The 20,122-nt window shown below is 16.3% G+C and overlaps 5 protein-coding genes across 5 annotated transcripts, besides 27 other annotated features; 4 read left to right on the top strand and 1 right to left on the bottom strand. All coding sequences in view use genetic code 6, as the record gives it.

Moving 5' to 3' along the window:
* Nucleotides 1-447: 447 nt before the first annotated feature.
* Nucleotides 448-515: a microsatellite.
* Nucleotides 450-518: a microsatellite.
* A 136-nt stretch (nucleotides 519-654) lies between these two features.
* On the top strand, nucleotides 655-1,604 carry IMG5_061320 (ubiquitin-conjugating enzyme, putative; the record flags this gene model as incomplete). Its single annotated transcript, XM_004037071.1, has 3 exons — nucleotides 655-845; nucleotides 1,221-1,411; nucleotides 1,489-1,604. The coding sequence occupies 3 exons, from the start codon at nucleotides 655-657 to the stop codon at nucleotides 1,602-1,604; spliced, it is 498 nt and encodes a 165-aa protein (XP_004037119.1).
* Nucleotides 856-898: a microsatellite.
* Nucleotides 1,139-1,189: a microsatellite.
* Nucleotides 1,605-4,877: 3,273 nt separating the features above from the next.
* Nucleotides 4,878-4,948: a microsatellite.
* Nucleotides 4,901-4,942: a microsatellite.
* Nucleotides 4,902-4,942: a microsatellite.
* Nucleotides 4,949-6,407: 1,459 nt separating the features above from the next.
* Nucleotides 6,408-6,468: a microsatellite.
* A 14-nt stretch (nucleotides 6,469-6,482) lies between these two features.
* Nucleotides 6,483-6,518: a microsatellite.
* Nucleotides 6,519-6,825: 307 nt separating this feature from the next.
* Nucleotides 6,826-6,872: a microsatellite.
* Nucleotides 6,873-6,926: 54 nt separating this feature from the next.
* Nucleotides 6,927-6,963: a microsatellite.
* A 360-nt stretch (nucleotides 6,964-7,323) lies between these two features.
* Nucleotides 7,324-7,358: a microsatellite.
* A 712-nt stretch (nucleotides 7,359-8,070) lies between these two features.
* Nucleotides 8,071-8,111: a microsatellite.
* Nucleotides 8,073-8,109: a microsatellite.
* Nucleotides 8,112-8,129: 18 nt separating the features above from the next.
* IMG5_061310 (hypothetical protein) lies at nucleotides 8,130-10,046 on the top strand. The gene is made up of 2 exons (XM_004037070.1): nucleotides 8,130-9,900; nucleotides 9,959-10,046. Exon 1 carries the CDS (start codon nucleotides 9,064-9,066, stop codon nucleotides 9,679-9,681), a length of 618 nt encoding a protein of 205 aa, XP_004037118.1. The 5' UTR covers nucleotides 8,130-9,063; the 3' UTR covers nucleotides 9,682-9,900; nucleotides 9,959-10,046.
* A 131-nt stretch (nucleotides 10,047-10,177) lies between these two features.
* Nucleotides 10,178-10,233: a microsatellite.
* Nucleotides 10,190-10,249: a microsatellite.
* A 1,178-nt stretch (nucleotides 10,250-11,427) lies between these two features.
* Nucleotides 11,428-11,471: a microsatellite.
* Nucleotides 11,443-11,498: a microsatellite.
* Nucleotides 11,447-11,496: a microsatellite.
* A 214-nt stretch (nucleotides 11,499-11,712) lies between the features above and the next one.
* Nucleotides 11,713-11,778: a microsatellite.
* Nucleotides 11,716-11,755: a microsatellite.
* Nucleotides 11,767-13,051, top strand: IMG5_061300 (protein phosphatase catalytic gamma isoform, putative; the record flags this gene model as incomplete). The annotated part of the gene is made up of 4 exons (XM_004037069.1): nucleotides 11,767-11,950; nucleotides 12,189-12,419; nucleotides 12,482-12,999; nucleotides 13,040-13,051. 4 exons carry the CDS (start codon nucleotides 11,767-11,769, stop codon nucleotides 13,049-13,051), a joined length of 945 nt encoding a protein of 314 aa, XP_004037117.1.
* Nucleotides 12,095-12,158: a microsatellite.
* Nucleotides 12,103-12,156: a microsatellite.
* Nucleotides 12,432-12,456: a microsatellite.
* Nucleotides 13,052-13,280: 229 nt separating the features above from the next.
* Nucleotides 13,281-15,487, top strand: IMG5_061290 (thyroid hormone receptor interactor 4, putative; the record flags this gene model as incomplete). Its single annotated transcript, XM_004037068.1, has 4 exons — nucleotides 13,281-13,547; nucleotides 14,042-14,641; nucleotides 14,685-15,130; nucleotides 15,187-15,487. 4 exons carry the CDS (start codon nucleotides 13,281-13,283, stop codon nucleotides 15,485-15,487), a joined length of 1,614 nt encoding a protein of 537 aa, XP_004037116.1.
* A 51-nt stretch (nucleotides 15,488-15,538) lies between these two features.
* On the bottom strand, nucleotides 15,539-16,781 carry IMG5_061280 (hypothetical protein; the record flags this gene model as incomplete). The annotated part of the gene is made up of 3 exons (XM_004037067.1): nucleotides 15,539-16,094; nucleotides 16,135-16,348; nucleotides 16,394-16,781. The coding sequence occupies 3 exons, from the start codon at nucleotides 16,779-16,781 to the stop codon at nucleotides 15,539-15,541; spliced, it is 1,158 nt and encodes a 385-aa protein (XP_004037115.1).
* Nucleotides 16,782-17,719: 938 nt separating this feature from the next.
* Nucleotides 17,720-17,768: a microsatellite.
* Nucleotides 17,769-19,158: 1,390 nt separating this feature from the next.
* Nucleotides 19,159-19,219: a microsatellite.
* A 775-nt stretch (nucleotides 19,220-19,994) lies between these two features.
* Nucleotides 19,995-20,050: a microsatellite.
* Nucleotides 20,051-20,122: the final 72 nt, after the last annotated feature.

Here is a 20,122-nt window from a genome sequence, read left to right as displayed (position 1 = left end):
TTTTCTTTTTATTTAAATATTCTCAAAGTAAAAATCATAATTTCTAAATTATTGTATTTTAAAATATAGAAATTCTATATATTTAATTAAAAATAAATATATCTAATTAAATATTTAGAAATCAAGATATATTATGAAAATGATTTAATATAAATTAAATTCTTTTTATAATCAAGATAACAAAATTAATAATCAATAAATTGTAGTTATAATAAATAGTTGAAAATCGTAATTTTATCATTTAATTCATTTATTATTTATTTATATTATATTTATAAAAAATATAGAAAATTTATTTATAATTATAGATTAACATTAATAAATATTATTTATTTATTTCATATTATTATTTTAATTACTAATAATTTATTTTTTAAATTTAATGTGGTTTGAAAAAAATATTCATATAATAATTATAATAAATTTATTAAAAATCCTTTAAATGCGATAAATAATAATAATTTAATATTTTAAAATAAATAATTAAAATATTTATATATTATAAAAAAAAATAAAAAGTAGATTTTAGTTTTATTTAAAAAAAAAAAAAATTCCAAATACAAAATATTCAATAACAAAAAACTTGAAATAATGTCAAATATTAACCCTTAATAATGCATAAAAAGAAAATAAAGAGACATAACTAAATTATTAATGAGTAATTACAAAGTTACTTAAACTTCCGAAAACAAAAATAATATTTAAATTGAGTTTCCTGGACCTAAAAATTCATTATATGAAAAAGGAGTATGGATAGTTAATGTATTATTACCTGATTAATATCCATATAAATCACCTTCTATTGGATTTTCAAATAAGATATATCATCCTAATGTTGATGAAGCGTAAAAAAAAATATATATATATATATATAAATAATATATATATATATATATATTAAATTAGAGAAAATAAAAGAAATATTAATAACTAATTTATTTACTACTAATTATTTTTTTTTTAAAAAAAAAAAGAAACAAAAATATATTATAATATTAAAAAAAAAAAAAAAGCAAAATAATTTACAAAAAACAAAAATTTTTTTTTTTAATAGAGATAATTTATTAATTTAAAAATTATTATTTTTAAATATTTCAATAATTAAACAATAAAATAATCATATATTTTAATTTTATATTAATTTATTTATAAAAAAAATCTATATAAATAAAAAATAATTTATTAAATACTAAACATTATTCATTTTTTATATAAAAAAGTTCAGGTAGTGTATGCTTAGATGTTATTAATTAATCATGGTCTCCAATGTTTGATTTAATAAATGTTTTTGATATATTTCTTCCTTAATTACTTTAATATCCCTCTCCACATGATCCTTTGAACCCTGAAGCAGCTGCTTTAATGAATAAAAACATAAAACTTTATGAAGCTAAAGTAAAAGATTATGTACGTAAATATGCAACTAAAATAACTCAGAAGATGTTGATAAAATATAGGAAAAAAAACAAAATAATGATATCTAAATAGAAAAATAAGAGGAAAGTACAGATAATGAGAGGGATTTAAGTGATATTTCACTAGAAGATGTAAGTGATTTAAGTGAAAATGAAGAAATTAATGAAGAAGTTATTAATAGTTATTGATTTGATAAAAAATAAATTATATATTATATATAAAAATTATTTACTAAATTTATATAAATACACTTATTTTTTTTTTTATATCGTATTTTTTTATAATATTTATTTAATTTTTTCTTATATTTAAAAATATTAATATAAATAATATTCATTTTTTTTATTTAAAATAATTGATTTTTTAGTTTCTTATTTAAACCACTTAAATAATACATTAAATTAAGCAAATGATTTTTTTTCATTAATCCTATTATATTTAATAATCTTTTAACCTTTAAACTTAGATTTTATTATACACAAAAAATACTTCAAAAGGTGAAAAAACAGGAGTATATTGGCAATTATATATATATTTTAATTATAAAAATCCATTATTTGTTAAATCATTTATCAAATAAATAATAATAATTAAAATACTTCTTTTTTGGATTTAAACACTAAATTTTCAAGAAAATTCATTATTCATTATTTAAATCTATTTTTCTATAAATTTTAATTACAAATTATACTATAACAATTTTGTATTATATTTAAAAGATATTACATAATATAATGGAAATATTTTTTCCATAAAGTCCACTGAATATATATATATATTATAGTTTTTTTTTTAAAAAAAATTCTAATTTCTTTAAAATTTAACAAAATTAAATAATAACAACAAGTATATATTAAAAAATTGTTTTATATATATTTTATTTTAAAAAAAAATTATGTTATTTATAATTAATTTCATTATTATTAATTATTTTATGTAAAATAATTAAAATGTTATACTCTTTTAATAACTGGAAATTCTTATATACCTTCTCACAGTTTAATATTTTATTATTATTGTATCTTAACTAAGGTTTTAAATAGTGTAATCTTATTTTATTCATTATTTACATAATATATATTTATTTATTTTAAATTATTTTTATATAATAAAGAAGTTATTTCTTATTTTAAAAACTTTAATTGAAAAAAAAAAAAAAAACTGAATATACATACCATATAAATAGATATATATAATATAAGAATTTATTTATTAAAATTATTATTTTTTAATAATATTTTAATCAAATTATTATATTTGTAATACGTTTTTTATTTATTTAAATGAGACAAAACAAAATATAAAAACATTCTATCAAAAATATAGTTTTTGTTTATTTATTTTTTTCATATCAATTATATATAATAATATTTTAAAATTTAAAATATGTCCCTTTTATTAGAAAATGATCTATATGATGAAAACTACATTTAAAATTATCTTGATAAACTTGAAATCGAGATTTAAACTCCTTTTATTGAAAGGAGAATATAATCTGGAATTATTGCCGATGATCTTTAAGGTTCTTTTTATTAAAAAAATAAAAAAAAAACAAATAAATATTAATATGTTCTTATAAATTTATATATTTTTAAAATTATTTATATAATAAAGATGAGGTTGTTTAACTTTTAGAAATAATAAATTCAAATGAAGAATAAATAAAATCCTTAATTTATTTAGGAAGTATAAGATAAATATAGATTTTTTAATTTATTTATTTTTATATAAACTAAAAAGAATATCTAATATAAAAATCTTCTATAAAAGCAGAAAGTAAACAATATGAAGTTGACTAATAAGATTAAAAAATATATGAACTTTAAGTTGAGTTAAGTGACAAAACATAATTTTTAAATTAGTATTAAGTAAAATAAAAATCATTTTATTAAATAAATAAATATTTTTTTTTTAAAAAAAAAATAGAATTTATATACAAATAGTTAAGAAAAAAATGCTATATTATAAGGTTTAATAAAGAAAATGGAAAAAGATTAATAATAGAAATAAGAATTATTATAAAACATAGAAAATTAAAATATACAACAAGTATATATTTAAAAAGAAGAGGTTTATGAAAATTAAATAAAAGAATTAAACTCCTAATTGAATTATTAAAAAAAGACAATCAATATTTAGATAATGAATTGAATAATTTTAAAAAAGCCTTTTAATAATAATAATAATATATTTAAAATAATGAAACCGAATTCAAAAATATATAATAACATAGGGATAAACTTGAAAGTCAGATATTAAAATTAAAAAACAAAATCGAAAACTTATAAGAGACAATTTAAATATAAAAAATAGAAAATGAAGAATTAGAAAAAAGAGTTTCTTTTTAGCAAAATTTAAATAAAAGACAAAGATAAATTACTTCTTTAAAAAATTTAGATGATAATTATATAGGTATAAATAAAACTCCAAAAAATGAAATCTATTCATGTTCTCCTTTAATAATTTAATAAAATAAGAAGATGTTATTAGAAGTAAGAGAATTTTAAAAATATGAAATAAAATTAAGAAAATTTAAATAAAGTTTTGACAGAATAGAAAAATGTATAAGATGTTTAAGAAAGTTTTTAATTAAATAATATAAACATAAATAATTAATTAAAAGAAATTAATATAAATAGTAATTAAAATGATCAAAATTCTAATTAATAAAGTAATTGTTAACTTAACTTAAAATGTGAATTAGATTTTATTGAAAGCAAATTATTTTCAAATGATTTCTAATTAAAATTAAATGATAAATAAATATCAGAAGGAAAATAAAAATAAATATTGAATATATTCTCTATAAACAAAATTATTGGATTTTTATAATTAATACATATCCTAATAATTATTATTTCATTGTTTTTGTGAATCATTTAAAAATAAATAATAACCTTTTTTTATATGTTTAAACTTAACAATTTATTTGTTTTAACAAAAATTATATTTTAAAATATTTATTTTATATAGATTTTATTATTATAAATAAAATTATGATTATTTTTGTTTGAATAAATTTAATTATTTAATTGATAACCATAAAAACATAATAAAGAATAAATAAAATAAATATATATAAAATTTATATTATAAATACTACTTACTATATAATATTAATTTTTTTAATATATTTTGGACATTTTAATTAAATTAATATTAAGATAATTTTTATGATTAGTTAAAAAAAGAAAATAATACTTAATTATTATTTCATTATAAAGATAATAATATTAAATTATTTTTATAGGCTTTATTAGTTTTCTTTTTATTTCCTAATATTTAAATAAATAAATATGTAATATGATTATATTAAAAAAAATTTATTATTTATTTTTTAAAAATAATTATAATTTTCAATAATTTATCTAAAAATATAATTTAAAATATATAATATATAAAATTAATGTGGTTAAATTTTCATTTTTAATTATAAAATTAAAAATATTATTAGTAATATATAATATTAATAATTTATAATTTTTTTTAATTTATATTTTAATTATTTTAATTTTATTATTTTAATGTTTAAATTAATAATTTTTCATTAAAATCTTTAATATAGGAAATTTTTTAATAAAGTATCTATATTTATTATTAATATTCATATAAATATTTTAATATATATTTTTTCAATTTTATATATTTGCACCTCATAATATTTTCACTTATTTTATTCTTCTTTTTTTTAGTAATGCCCAAAAAAGCACTATCTGATTATACTAGAGTTTATTTATAGTCACTAAAATACAAGGAATTATATTAAAAATTTTTTTAAATTATATCAACTAAATGGCAAGTTGCATAATTAAATAAAATATTATTTTAGTTTATTTTTATCATAAAATTAATTTATTATTTATGATATTAAAATCAGAAATTGATTTGAAAATGCTTTTACTACTAAATAATCAATAATTTCATAAGATTTAACATTTTAAATTTTTATAACTTTAAAAATGTCAATATATATATTATTTATTATTTAATCCAGCCATATTTTGTTATTTATAAGATTTTGTTTCTTTTTAATCGAATATAAATAGGAAAATACCCATTTATTATTTTTTATACATAAAACATTTTTTTTTCAATAAATAATTTAATTTATTTTAATATATAATTTTAATAATTTTTTCATAGAATTATAAAATATATTATCTTATATTTATTAAATTAAAATATTTTTATTTATACGTTTTTTTAAATAATTAATTTAATTAATAGTAAACACATAATTTTCTTATATATATATTTATTAATATAGATTTCTTTAATAAAATTATTTAAATATATATATTATTTTTAAATAAGTTTTTTTTATGGTAAATATATATATATATGATAATTCATTTAAATTAATATTAAAATAATTAATAACAAGTGATTAAAATTTTTTAATAATTATAATTTTTTTTTTTTTTAAAAAAAAAATTAAAATTATTTTAAAAATATATTTTTTAACATTTTATTTTATTTTGTTATTTCAAGTTTCCTTTTTATTTATTAAAGTCATTTATCTTAATTTATTTTTAAATTTTATCTTATTTTTTTTAGGTTTTTTGTATTTTATAATTGATAATAAAAAGTTAATATGTTAAAGAAAAAGTAATTTAATTAAATAATATATTATAAATACAATTTTTTTCTCTCTAAAATCTTTATTCAAATTTTTAAAAAATAGTGTAAAGCTTTATAAAAATAATTTAATTATATTCCAAAAAACAAAGGAATATACTAAAAGTAGTTATTTTTTATGTATTAAATAATTTCAAATAAATCTTATATAATTGATTATGGATATATAGTATAAATATTAAAATAAAAAAACAATTATAAAAGACAAAAATAATATTAATTATAATTTAATAATAACTTTTATTTGAAATATAAAAAAAATAATTATATACTCAATATATTATTTATATTATATAATTTTCTTAAAAAAAAAAAAAATTAAAATTTTTATAAATAATTTTTTAATATCTTTAAAAAGTATATAAATATTAAAATATTAATTATAAAATTATATAAATAAAAAATTAAATTATATAGTGCAAAACCATGAAATTCATAAAATCGAAATTTCATAAAATCAAAATATATAAAAAAATGCTTTAAAAAATTAATATAAGATATAGAAATTTAGTAAAAATATACTAAAATTAAAACAAAATCTAAAGTATTAGATTCTTACCAATTTATTTATTTTTTAAGAGTTAAAATTAATTATTTTTTTATATAATTATCTTTAAAATCAAATTTAAATAATATTTTTTAAGCATTTTAATGAATAAATTTAAAAAAAATATATATTTTTTATAATAAATGTATAGAAAATTATAACTGTTATATAAATATAATAAATATATATATCTTTTTATTTATATTAATTTTTTTAAAAGGAAGTTTATTTAAATATTTTTATTTACAAAAATATTTATTTAAATAATATTAATAATTATTTCAATATTTGTTTATTTAAAAAAAAAAATATCAAGACTAATAAAAAATTAAATATCTTATAAATTAATATATATTATAAATAGTATTTTTTTATTATTTAATGAAATTCATATAATTTTTAAATATTATTTTTTATTTTATATTATATGTAGTATTTTTTTTTAATTTTTTTGATTTTCAAAAAATTTTTTTTTTTTAATATTTTTATAATTAATAATTATTTATTTACTCTATTACAAAAATATATATTTTGGAGATTTTTTATATATATATATAATTTTAAAATAATGGATTTAAAATAATATGAGCAATTAAAATAATGATTATTTTATATAGATAATATAAAAATATTATTTTTAGATTTTTAATAATTTATTATCAAATATTAATACATAATATGGTATATAATTTTTTAATAATAATTTATTTTATTAAAAAATAATTTTATAATTATTATTATTTTATAATTAATATTAAAATTTTTATTATTATCTGCTTTTATTTTTATAATTTAAATTTAATAAAATGAAACAAAATTCATTATTGTTTATTTTCAGTATATTTTTCTAACTATTTAGTTTTTCTATTAAAATGTCTATTTTACAAAAAAATATTATGATATCTATTAATTGTTGTTTGTTTTTTTAAAATAGATTAATCATAAAATATCTATAGATAAGAAATACATTAATAATAATAGAAATTAATAAAAAAATAAAATAAAAAATAAAAAATTTTATAAAGTAAATTATATATGAAGAAAGAATATAAGCTTTATTGTTTTTGTTGTATATTACTCATTTTTACAAATGTATTAAAATATAATGATACAAAAATCGAATTTTTAAAATCATATAATTATTAAAATTACAAATAATAATAAAATCGATAATTAATAAGCGTAGAAGTTTTTGGTACTAAAAATCCCGATAGAATAATTGCTTGTGAAGCAGTTAAATTTGAGGGAAACTTAAATTAAGATTAAAAAATAAAGGTATAACTCAAATAAAAGAGTACTAAAAAGCTTATGGAGGTTCAATTGTAAAGGAATATATGGAATCAAGAAGTATTCCTAGTGTCAATTAATTAATAAGAAGATCTGTATTATTAGCAATATCTCTTCTTTGTTTTATATTTATTTTAGTATGCTTACCTTATTATTGTTGTTATTTTTGTTGTGACTAATGTAAAAAAAAATAAAAAAAATAAAATAAAAAAATAAAAAAAAAGCCTGTCCACCATTTTCATGTTGCAAAAGAGATGTATTGTAATAACCTTATACAAAAAAAGAAATGCTTTGCCCAATAATAGTATTATTATTTTTCGCAATATTTAGTGTTACAGCATCGATAGCAGGGTTATCATATGGAGGATCCGTATATAAATCTTTTAAAGAAATAAAATGCACAGTTTTGTCTACTTTAGATGATTTAAATCTCAAAAATATAGTTACTAAGGATGATTCTTCAACAGCAGTATTTATTGGTTTATAATAAATTGAATAAAAAGTTAAATTTATATCTAATAAAATATTGGATTTTAAAAATAATATGTCTAATCTTGCTAATACCAATGCTTTAGATTAAATTAACAATCTGCAAACTTAAATAGGCAATTTTTTGGATAATATTTATGTTGGTGCCGCGATTAATTAATCATACAATGCGTACTATACAGTACCTTATCTTGTAAATAATAGGCCTTCACCTTCATTATATTTTAGTGATGTTGCTTATAAGGACGGAGCTGTGTAAATTCTTAAAACAACAAATAGTGAATCTTTCGATATTTTATTAAAAGTAATGAGCATTGTAAAAGAAAAAGCATAATAAATTTTTAATGATTAAACTTTAACAAATTCAATATAATAAGGTCAAAATAGTATAGGTAGTTTTAGTAAAACTTTGAATAATCAAATAAAGTTTATAAATGATAATCTTTCAATAGCAGACAATATATTTGACATGATAAATAAAGCTTTGACAAGTCTATACAGTTTATTTATTGTCTTTTCTTTAGCTTCCGTAATACTGTCAGCTCTTGGATTTATAAAAAAAATTTGGAAATTAAGGCTTATACTTAATTTCTTATGGATAGCTCTTGCTTTGATAACTGCTTTAGCTTTCCTTGTAGTAACATTACTAAATTTAGTGTCAATATTAACAATGGAATCATGTATCTATGTTGAAGGAATATTATAAAGTTAAGCTGAATTTTAAAAATTAAACTTTGATTAAAGCATTAAAGATAAAATTACTATATGTTTAGCCTCCTTAGGTGGAGATGGAAATATTCTTTAATCTTTTGGAATCTAAAAACAAATAAAAGATTTGGATTAAATAAATGATAATTTTAATGAATCTTTAAAATAATATGATACAGATAATAAAAAGCTTAATGATGCTTAAATTCTGTTCGATGAATTTGCAAAATAACACTAAGATCTTAAAGATAAAGGGTATTTTGATATGGCTTAAGCTAATAACATTAAAACCAATGATCATAGATTAGATGAAGAACATGCTCAATAAAACATGTAAACTTTACTTACAAGAACTAAAAATTAAGAATTCTGTGGAGCTGCTTAAGTAGAAACTATTGTTACTACTACGACTGATTGTGCTACTGATAAAGTTCAAGTAAAAACAGCAGCATCTTTTGCTATTTATGCTGCAAATTAATGTATTATCCTAGAAGATTTATTAAATGATTAACCATCAGATGCCCAATATAATACCAGATACAATGGCTGTGCTACTCAACCTACTGATTATTTCAAAGCTATATTTTCATAAATGACTGATACAAAAAATGTATAAATTAGAAATATAAATAGAGTAAGATCTTAAACTGCAGTTTAAATTAGAAATTTATATACAAATTTCGTTTAAACAATTAATTAATTTGAAGATGAAATCCAAAATATAAAGAATAATTTTAAATCTTTAATTGCTGAAATATCTGGTGTTACTGGTATTGCTGATAATGTAAATTGTTTATTCTTTGGATAAAATATTTGTAAAAAAATCATATATATAAATAATTTATTTTAATTAATTTTTTTTTTATTTTATAGAAAAACTTTTTGAAGGAGTTTGTTATTCTATGACACCAAATTTATATACAAATTGGAAAATTATGTATGTAGTTTGTTTTAGTAATTATTTCTTATGGTTCTTCATATTTAAAGTCTCGTTTAGATTTATTGGAAGAATGAAAGAAGAAGAAAAAACAAATATGGTTAATTAAATTCATCCTGATTAAGAATTAGTTAAAATTAATTGAAATAAAAATAAATTATAAAATGAATATATTTTATTATTAATTATAAAATAAATATATTTTATTATTTAATCATTGTATAAATGGTTATATATAAATATAATAGCAATATATATAAAAAAATAATATATTCATATGTATTCTTAGTCTTAAGTATACATAATATTTATATTATATTAAATATAATTTAATTAGTATATTTTTTTTTATTTTCGGAAAGTTTTTAATCTGAAATAAACTTTTATTAATATTTCTATTGTAATAATATAATAAATACAAAACTTATTATTATTAAATATATTTAATTTAATAGGTAAACTAAAATATAATGAAAAAAAATATTATAAATTATTTAACAATATAAAATAATTTTACTAAATTTTCTAATTAATTATTTTAAATTTTATATATTTAAGTAAGTTTTAATTTTTAAAAAAATAATAAACTATTATATTTAATAAGAGAACATACTGATAGATTTATTAAAATATTATATTTTGTATTAATATATAATATATAAACCACATTATTTTGTCACTAAGTTTTTGTGACATTTAAATAAAACATTAATGCCTAATTAATTTTATAATAGAATATAAAAAATAATCTTTTTGTGAAATTATAAAATAGCAACTATTATGATAACTTTATGATTATAAATAATAAATTCACAATTGATTAAGGCATGTTCATCTTTCAAATATTATTTAGTCTATAAAAATAATATCTTTATATAATTTATTAAAAAAAAAGCCTTAATTCCATATATACATATATTTTTTTAATATAATTACTTTTTTTATTTTATAAAAAAAAAAATGATTTAAAAAGAAAAGAAAAATATATATTTTGTTATATTAGTTGTACATTTTTAATTATATTATAGATAAGAATAAAATGCATTAAATTTTATATAAAAATTAGGTTATATCTCATTAAATATTACTTCAAATATAATTCTTTTTTTACTTTTAAACTAAATATTATAATTATTGCTTTTATTATATTTAGTATTTCATAATTTTTTGTTAATTTATGTTTATTATACTATTCTTATATTTCCTTAATTATTTTAAAGTTTTGATGGACACATGTAAATAAGAAAAAAGTAAAATTTGTTTTAAATATAATTCTTTTTTTAAAAATGTTTTGAAAAAAATAAGGCTAAATGATTATTATAATATTATAAATTCTTTCTTAATAAAAAATAAATTAAATATTAATAACAAATGGAACTATAAAAAATATGAATATTTTTTATAATATAAATTATATATTAATTATAAATTAATTTAATTAAAAATTAAATAAATTAATTATTATAAAATTAAAAAAGATAAAATAAATATTTAATATATAAAATAAAAGATAAAAATTATATTTTCTTTTTATAGTGAAGTATATATTATTAAAAAAATATGTAATAAAGTATTATACAATATAAACATAAAATGAAAAAAAAAAATATTTACATAACAATGTATAATATTTATATTTAATTATTAAAATATAAAAACAAAAATTTTAAATAAATTATTGATATAATTTAATATAAAAAATAAATAAAAATAAAAAATATATATAAATAAAATTAAAAAAAAAATGTAAAAATAATCAATAGATATAGACGATATAATAGATAAATTAATTGAAACAAAATAATCTTCAAAAGCGAGAAGTTCAGCGTTATCAGAAGCAGAAATAAAAGCTTTATGTTTAAAGTCAAGGGAAATATTTTTATCTCAACCAATGCTTTTAGAATTAGAAGCTCCAATAAAAATATGTGGTAAAATAAAATTTAGATTATAGAATAAAAAAATTAAAATTGTCAGAATAATAATAATAAAAAAAAGCAAAATTATAATGAATAAAAATATATAAATAAAATATTAAAATAATTATTAAAATATTATTTGATTAATATAATTAAATATATTGATATATTTATATATATATATATTTATATATTTATATATTTTTATATATACATATTTTATTTTAAATTATATTTTTATTATAATCAGGTGATATTCATGGTCAATATCCTGATTTACTTAGAATGTTTGAATACGGAGGATTTCCTCCTGAGGCTAACTATTTGTTTTTAGGAGATTATGTTGATAGAGGTAAATAATCATTAGAAACAATATGTTTATTACTTGCATATAAAATAAAATTTCCTGAAAATTTTTTCCTATTAAGAGGAAATCATGAATGTTCTTCAATAAACCGTATATATGGATTTTACGATGAATGTAAAAAATAAAAAAATCCAAAATCCAAAATCCAAAAATTAGCTATTAAAAATAAAATATAGGTAAAAGAAGATATAATGTAAAAATTTGGAAAGTATTTACTGATTGTTTTAATTGTTTGCCTATTTGTGCTATTGTTGATGAGAAAATAATATGCATGCATGGTGGATTATCACCTGAATTGAATAATTTGGAAACCATTCATAGAATAATGCGTCCTATTGAAATTCCTGATACAGGTCTCTTATGCGATTTATTATGGAGTGATCCTGAAAAAGATATTCTAGGATGGGCTGATAATGAAAGAGGTGTAAGCTATATTTATGGACCTGATGTTGTTTCTAGTTTTTTAAAAAAATTCGATTTAGATTTAATATGTAGAGCTCATTAAGTTGTTGAAGATGGATATGAATTTTTTGCTAAAAGATAACTTGTTACTGTATTCTCAGCCCCTAATTATTGTGGAGAATTTGATAATTGTGGTGCTTTAATGAGTGTAGATGAAAGTTTAATGTGCAGCTTTTAAATACTTAAACCTGGTGAGAAAAAAACTAATATTTCTAGGCCAAAAACTCCAAAGGTAATAATATTTTAATTTTTTAATTTTTTTATTTTATAAGTTTGTTAATTGAAAGATTTAAGAAGATTTTTTTTTTTATAAAAATAAATAATAACAATTACAATAAAATATAAAGAAATTATTTATTATGTATATTTTTTGTAAGTATTTATACATAATTAATATTATATTTTTTTTATCTTTTCTGTTCACATATATATGCCCTTTACTATTAAAAAAATTAATAATAAATTCTTATTTTTTTAAAAAAATAAATAGTATAAAAATAAAAATAAAAAAAAATGGATGCAGTAATTGTAAATTAAAAAAAAGGAAAAAAAAAAATTAATTTAGAAGCTCCTCTTTTTCCAGGTCGATAATTTTGTTAATGTCATGCCTAAATGCACAATTTAATTAATAATTGTTTAACTTGTGGAAGGATAATTTGTGAATAAGAAGGAATAGGACCTTGCTTTTTTTGTGGAAATGAAGTTTTGTAAAAAGGATAAAGAGCAGATTTTGGAAAAGATGAAGAAGAATTTCCTGAATTTCAAGATCCAACAAGTGAAGTAAATAAGGCAATATAGCATAAAAATAAAATGCTTGAATTTGATAAAAGCAATTTTATTTAAAAAAATATATTTGATGAATAAACAGATTGGTATATAAATTTTACTTAAATTTACATATATTTCTATATTTATAAAGGTATTAAATAGCTGATGATGTTTGGCAAGATAAAAATGCGCGAAAAACTGCTGTTGAATAAATTATTGCTAAAAATGAAGAGATTGAGGAAAATGATAAACATATTCATGTATAATTTGATGTTTAATAAAAGAAATGGATAGAAAATAAGCCTATTTTTGATGAAAATAAATTTAAAACGAAAGCTCAATAGTTTTTAGTAGAAATAGATTAAGATTAAAATTAAGATAAAGAAAATGAAAAAGTATTATAAGTAAGTGCCAATTCATCTTTAAAATAAGAACAAAAAAAGCTATATGAGTAAATAAAACTAGAACTCGAATAAATGAATAAACCTTAATAATAATAACAAAAGCCATCATGTTAATAAAAGGGTGCAATTATGAGAAATGAAGAATTCAGAAAAGAAATACAAGCTTAAATTCAAAAAGAAATATAAGAATCAGAACAACAGTTTTAAGCTGGAGAAGAAATATACGATTAACCATTATACAATATAAATTTAGATGACGAAGGAAAGTGCCTTTCTATGCTACAACCTTGGGCTTCTTTACTTATTGAAGGTTATAAAAGATTCGAAGGAAGATATTGGAATACTGAATATAAAGGAGTTTTATGGATTCATGCAGGTGCTACTATTCCTACTTAAGAATAAATAGAAGAAATAGAAAATTAATATAAAGAACATTATAAAGGTGTCTAAGGAATGCCTCCTTTTCCTAAAAGATATCCTACAGGATGTTTATTGGGTTGTATTGATTTATAGGGAGTTTTAACTAGGGAGAAGTATATTGCTAATATTCCAGAAAAATATAGGGAGGATTCATAATGTGAGTATATTTTTGTGGTTAGAAATCCTAAAAAATTATTCTATCCGATTAAAATGAAAGGAAGTAAATAAATTTTTGATATTCCTGATGATATTAGAATTAATTGTAAAAGTTAATTGATCAGAGTATTTTTTTTTACATAGTATTTTTTAATTAATATAATATAAGGTTCCTTCTTTATGGTATCCTTGGGTAGCTGCTGATATTGATATTGATTTAATATTAGGAAGAGCATAAGAACAAATATTAGATGAAGAAAGTAAAAATTAATAAGAATAAAATGAATTAAAATAAGTTAGAAAAATATCAAATATGACCAAAGAATTTATGAATTCAAGTGAAATACATACTAAAATGACTAATTTTGCGAAAGAAATTAAAGTTAAAATGGATGCTTTTGGATTTATGATTGCCCCTTTTTTAAATGAATAGGAGATTATATAAATTGTGAATTACGTAAAGGAGAAATTGAATGGAACCTGTAATATTGGTATTCAGAATGTTCAAAGTTTTTAAACAGAAAGTAATTTCCCCTGTATTGAGAAGATAACAGAATACGTAACCAAAACATATTGCTATTTTACTGAAAAGAAGAAATCAGATTGTTTAAAACAGTAAATAAATAATACATTTTGAATTATTACTTATTTATTTATTTTTTTAAAAAAAGCCTTAAAGAAATCGACGTATTCTATTTAAACTAAAAATAAAGAAGATTTAGTTTTTAAAAAGAGCATTTTCTTATTATAATTTTGGGTTGTGATTATGAAATAGTAGTTTAAGATACATCAAATTATAAAACAAAAAATTTAAATGTAGATAATGGTACATTTTTATTGCAACTATATGATGAAAAAATTAATATAATATATGAAAATCCCATAAATGCAAATAATAATAAATAAATATCTAAAAGCATCGGATTAAAAGAAAATGTCTTAGCATTAGCAATTTGTTTTAAATAAAAATGATAAAAAAACAAAATATAATATAATAATAATAACAAAAAATATTTTTATATTTCATAATTTGCTTCTTTAATTTAAAGGCACAAAATTAAGTTTTTTAGGTCCAATATAATTAGACATAGGTCTAATTAGTTTATTATTTTATCTTTATTCGAAAATATGAGCAGACCATCCAGTGACTCTAGACATTACAAAAAGAGGTGTAAATAGTTCAACAGGAATTCCACACTAATGATAAGCAGAAGCCGAATAAAAGTCCAAATTTGGGAATTTCTTTTTTTCATTTACAACTCGTTTTTCTATATGTTCACTTATTTCATAAAGTTATTTATTTCCGAATTCCTTTTATGTTTCACTCAATAATTTACTATATTCCTTTATTATATCACTTCTTGGATCTCCATTTTTATATACACGATGTCCAAATCCCATTATTAATTTCTTCTTTTGAAATTATTCTTCTAAAAAATTATTAGCATCCTTAATTGTTTTTAAGTTTTCTAAATATTATATCACTGCTTCATTAGCTCCTCCATGCAAAGGACCTTTTAATGTCCCTATTGCACTTGTTATCCCTGAATAGAAATCTGAAAGTGTACTTACTGTTACTCTTTTTTTAGTTTTGTTTTGTTATAATAATAAAAAAATACCTTGCTGCAAATGTAGAAGCATTAAATTCATGTTCAGCATATAAAATTAATGACACATCAATTGTTTTGATTATATTTTCATTTATATCCTTCTTAAAGTGAATTAATTTTACAAAGTTTCGAGCTATTGTATCTTCTGGGCCTGTATTTTCTTATATTCTTACTTTATAATGTACAAAATTATACCAATACATTAAAGCGGGTCCAAAAATAGCTTTTTTGTGTTATATTAAAAAAAATATATATATATATTTTTTACCTAAAAGTCTCAAAGCAACTTTAGTTTAATCATTTTGTTGTGTTTCAGGTTCTATTAATCCTAAAAAAGAAGATATAGTTCTCATTACATCCATAGGATGAACATTAGAAGGTATTCTTTCTAAAACTTCTTTTAGGGTAATAGGAAGTGTTCTCTATGAAGCAATTTGTCTAATAAAATCGGAAAGTTATTATTAATTTGGAAGAGTTTAAAATAATATCAAATAAGCAACTTCTTCAAATATACAATTCTTTGATAAATCTACAATATCATATCCTCTATAGTTTAAACCCAATCCTATTCCGACTGTTGATATTGCACTATCTCCAGCTATCATCCCTGCTAAACCATTATTATTTGGAGTAGAAGATTTTTTTTATTCAGACATATTATACTTTATTGTTTTTTATAAATTTCAGATTTTTATATGTTTTAAATTGAATTAAATTTAAATTTTTGTTATGAAATATCTTGATTGCGTCATAATACTATATATTATTTGGAATTTTATTATATCTAATAAATATTGTACTTTTATTATATTTTTTAAAGTATTTATTTTCAGTTTTTATTATTATATAAATATAATTATAATTTTTTAAATAAAAAATTTGTTCTTTATTATCAATTTTTTTTTTTAACATAAATATATATATATATATTAGTATTATTATACTTAATGTGCAATTTAAATTTAACTTAAGTTAAACAATTATTTTATTAAACATTAAATGAATCTCTTTATTTAGCTACGAGAATTAAAGATAAAAGATTAAGAAACAATAGTCTTAAATCATTATAACAGACTTATAGAGTTTTTTTTTTTTATAATATATTTTATGATTTTATTTTATAAGTATTACTAATTAGATGCCTAAGATATATAAAATGAATAAATATATTTTTATTAAAATTATTGCAAAAATGTTTAAATGAAAATGGAAAAAAAATATTTTAATTTTGAGGGATATAAGATTTATATTTAAAATAAAAATTTAAAATCTCAAGTAAACAAAATATTATGCTTATATATATGAAATATAATATTAATTTTTAACAAAAGATTAATAATATTGAAATGAGATTTAAATGGATATATTTTCCTAAAATAGAAAATGAAAATTTAATATTAAAACATAAAAAAAAATATACAATTTAATAAATAGAAGAAATTATAAAATAATGAAATCCAGTTTAAATTTGCTATATTCGTTAAGGTCTTTCATTTATGGATGTCTTAAACCTTTAATAGTAATTTTTTTCATTAAAAAAAAAATATGAAAAAGGAAGGTACATACGTACCTTAATTAATAAAAAATAATATTTTATATTTTGGTTTATATATAATTTTTTTATATCTATATTTTTTATATATTAAATATCTAATTAATATATAAATTAAATAAAAAAATATTTGTTCTTATATAATTAAAAAATAAATACAGTATTAATTGATAAAATTTACCATTTCTATTTTATATATTTTATACATTTCAACACCGAATACATTATTTACTTTAGTATAACTTTAATTTTTTTTTTTTACAAATTCTTGTGTATTTATTTTACTTGAAAATTGTTCAAAGTAAAAATAAAATTTTGGAGTTTATTTTATTTATCATTAATATAATTGTACAAAAATAATAATATTTAAACATTATTTTTACATTTAATAAAAAGAAATTAATATTTTTTCAAAAATCAATTATGGCTACTTCATTATTTTAGAAAATATTGCAAAACTAGGGAAGAATAGAGCATTATTTATCTATAAGAACTTACAATAATATATTTATTTTTTTCTTATTTATAATAATATTTTAACTTAATTAATAAAAACTTAGTTTGAGTTAATTAAATTATTCATAATTGTTTTGAAAATATATATAAAATTAAATTTAATAATTTAAAATTATTACAATAAAGAATAAATAAAAAACTTATTTATTATATACAACTAATTTCATATAAATAAATGAGAAATAAACTAAATTAATAATAATGAAAAATTAAAAAGTTAAAATAACTAATATAATATAAAGATATAAAGATTACAAAATTTTATTTATTGCAACTTCTTTTATAAAAAATTAATTGTTTTACTTTATTATGGAAAATATCCTTGAAAATTTTCAAAATGGTTACAGCGTCATTATATTATTTTAGATAAATATAGACACTTCTATTTTGCTATTTATTATCTAGATACTTATTTATTGATAAATAATTGACATATATAATAATTTTTGTTCATAACTTTATTAAATTTGTGTATTTTTTATTTAAAAACAACATATACAAAAAAAAATTGTTAAATGTATTATAATTAATTTATATAAAATAAGAGTTCTAAAGCTTTAATATTAAACAAAAAATTAAATAATTATAATCTATTGATTATATTATATATTCTTAATAAAGTACTTTATTAAATAATTATCTTTTATTATTATTTACGTTATTAAATATAAAACAAATCAATATATTTTATTTTAAGTTTTATTTTTATTAAATGCCTTAAACTAAATAAAATAATTAATAGAAAAAAGAAAAATATAAAAAACACCTTAAATAAAATTATAAATTAAGTTTGATATAAATTTTAATAAGAAAAGAAAAAAATCAACGTAATAATTTAAAAAAAATTAAATAAATAGAGTAAAGATATACAAAGAAATAAGGTTATATATTTAATATTTGCTAAAAAATTAAAAAAACGTTAAATTATTATTATAAAAATTATTTTATCTTAACTAATTTAAATTTTTTGTAAGAAAATAAAATTATGATATCATAATTTTATAAGAAAATAAAATTATGATATCAAAAAAATAAATATTTAATTATATATTAAAAGTGGAAAAAAAAAATAAAAAAAATACTTAAATATTATTTATATAAAATGGCTTTATAAAATTAAATTGCAAGTATGAATTATATCAATTAATTATCTAAAATCGAAGAATAATAAGAAAATAAAACAATAAATTAATTATCAACTTAAGAATCACTTTAAACTTATCAAGAATTTCCTATCAAGATTTTCTAAAAATAATCTAATAATGATGAAACTTCTAATTTATAAGAAGCAACTTCATAAAATAACATAATATAACAATAAAATATAGAAAAAGTAATGGAAGAAGATTTTGTTTTTGAAACTAGGCCGAAATCGAATACTTTTCATTAAGGGTAACTTAATTTACAAACAATAGCATGCAAAAAATCTTAATTTTGTTAAATGAGCAATGAAGAAGAAGAAGATACACTATAATAATACATAGAAACGAATTAATAAGAAAATAGAATATATATTAAAAGGTAAATAGATGAGTTAAATTATGATTCTGATAATGAAGTGATAACATAAAAAAAAAATAATAATAACATAATGTAATAAAGAAGATTAAATTTCTAAAATGCATTTAAATGTGATTCTTTAAAATTGATAACTTTTACAAAATAAGAAATTGATAAAATATAAAATATAGAATAAAAAATAAATAAAGAAAAAACTTTTTTAGATTAATTTACTTTAGGTTAAAAACTTGGAGAAGTAAAAATATATAAATAAATATTTAATAAATTTATTAAAACTAAAATTTTATTTTATAAATCTTATTTTAATATTATATTATTTTTAATATTTTATTTTATTTTTTAAATAATAAATTTAGGGATGTCATTCAGTTGTTAAGAAATGTTACAAAAAAGATGATTTTTTATAAA

The sequence above is a fragment of the Ichthyophthirius multifiliis genome (assembly GCF_000220395.1).
Source record: "Ichthyophthirius multifiliis unplaced genomic scaffold scaff_1120509250278, whole genome shotgun sequence".
Lineage (NCBI taxonomy): Eukaryota > Ciliophora > Oligohymenophorea > Hymenostomatida > Ichthyophthirius > Ichthyophthirius multifiliis.
The sequence above is the reverse complement of the archived record's forward strand: the minus strand, read 5'-3'. Positions and strand labels throughout refer to the sequence as shown.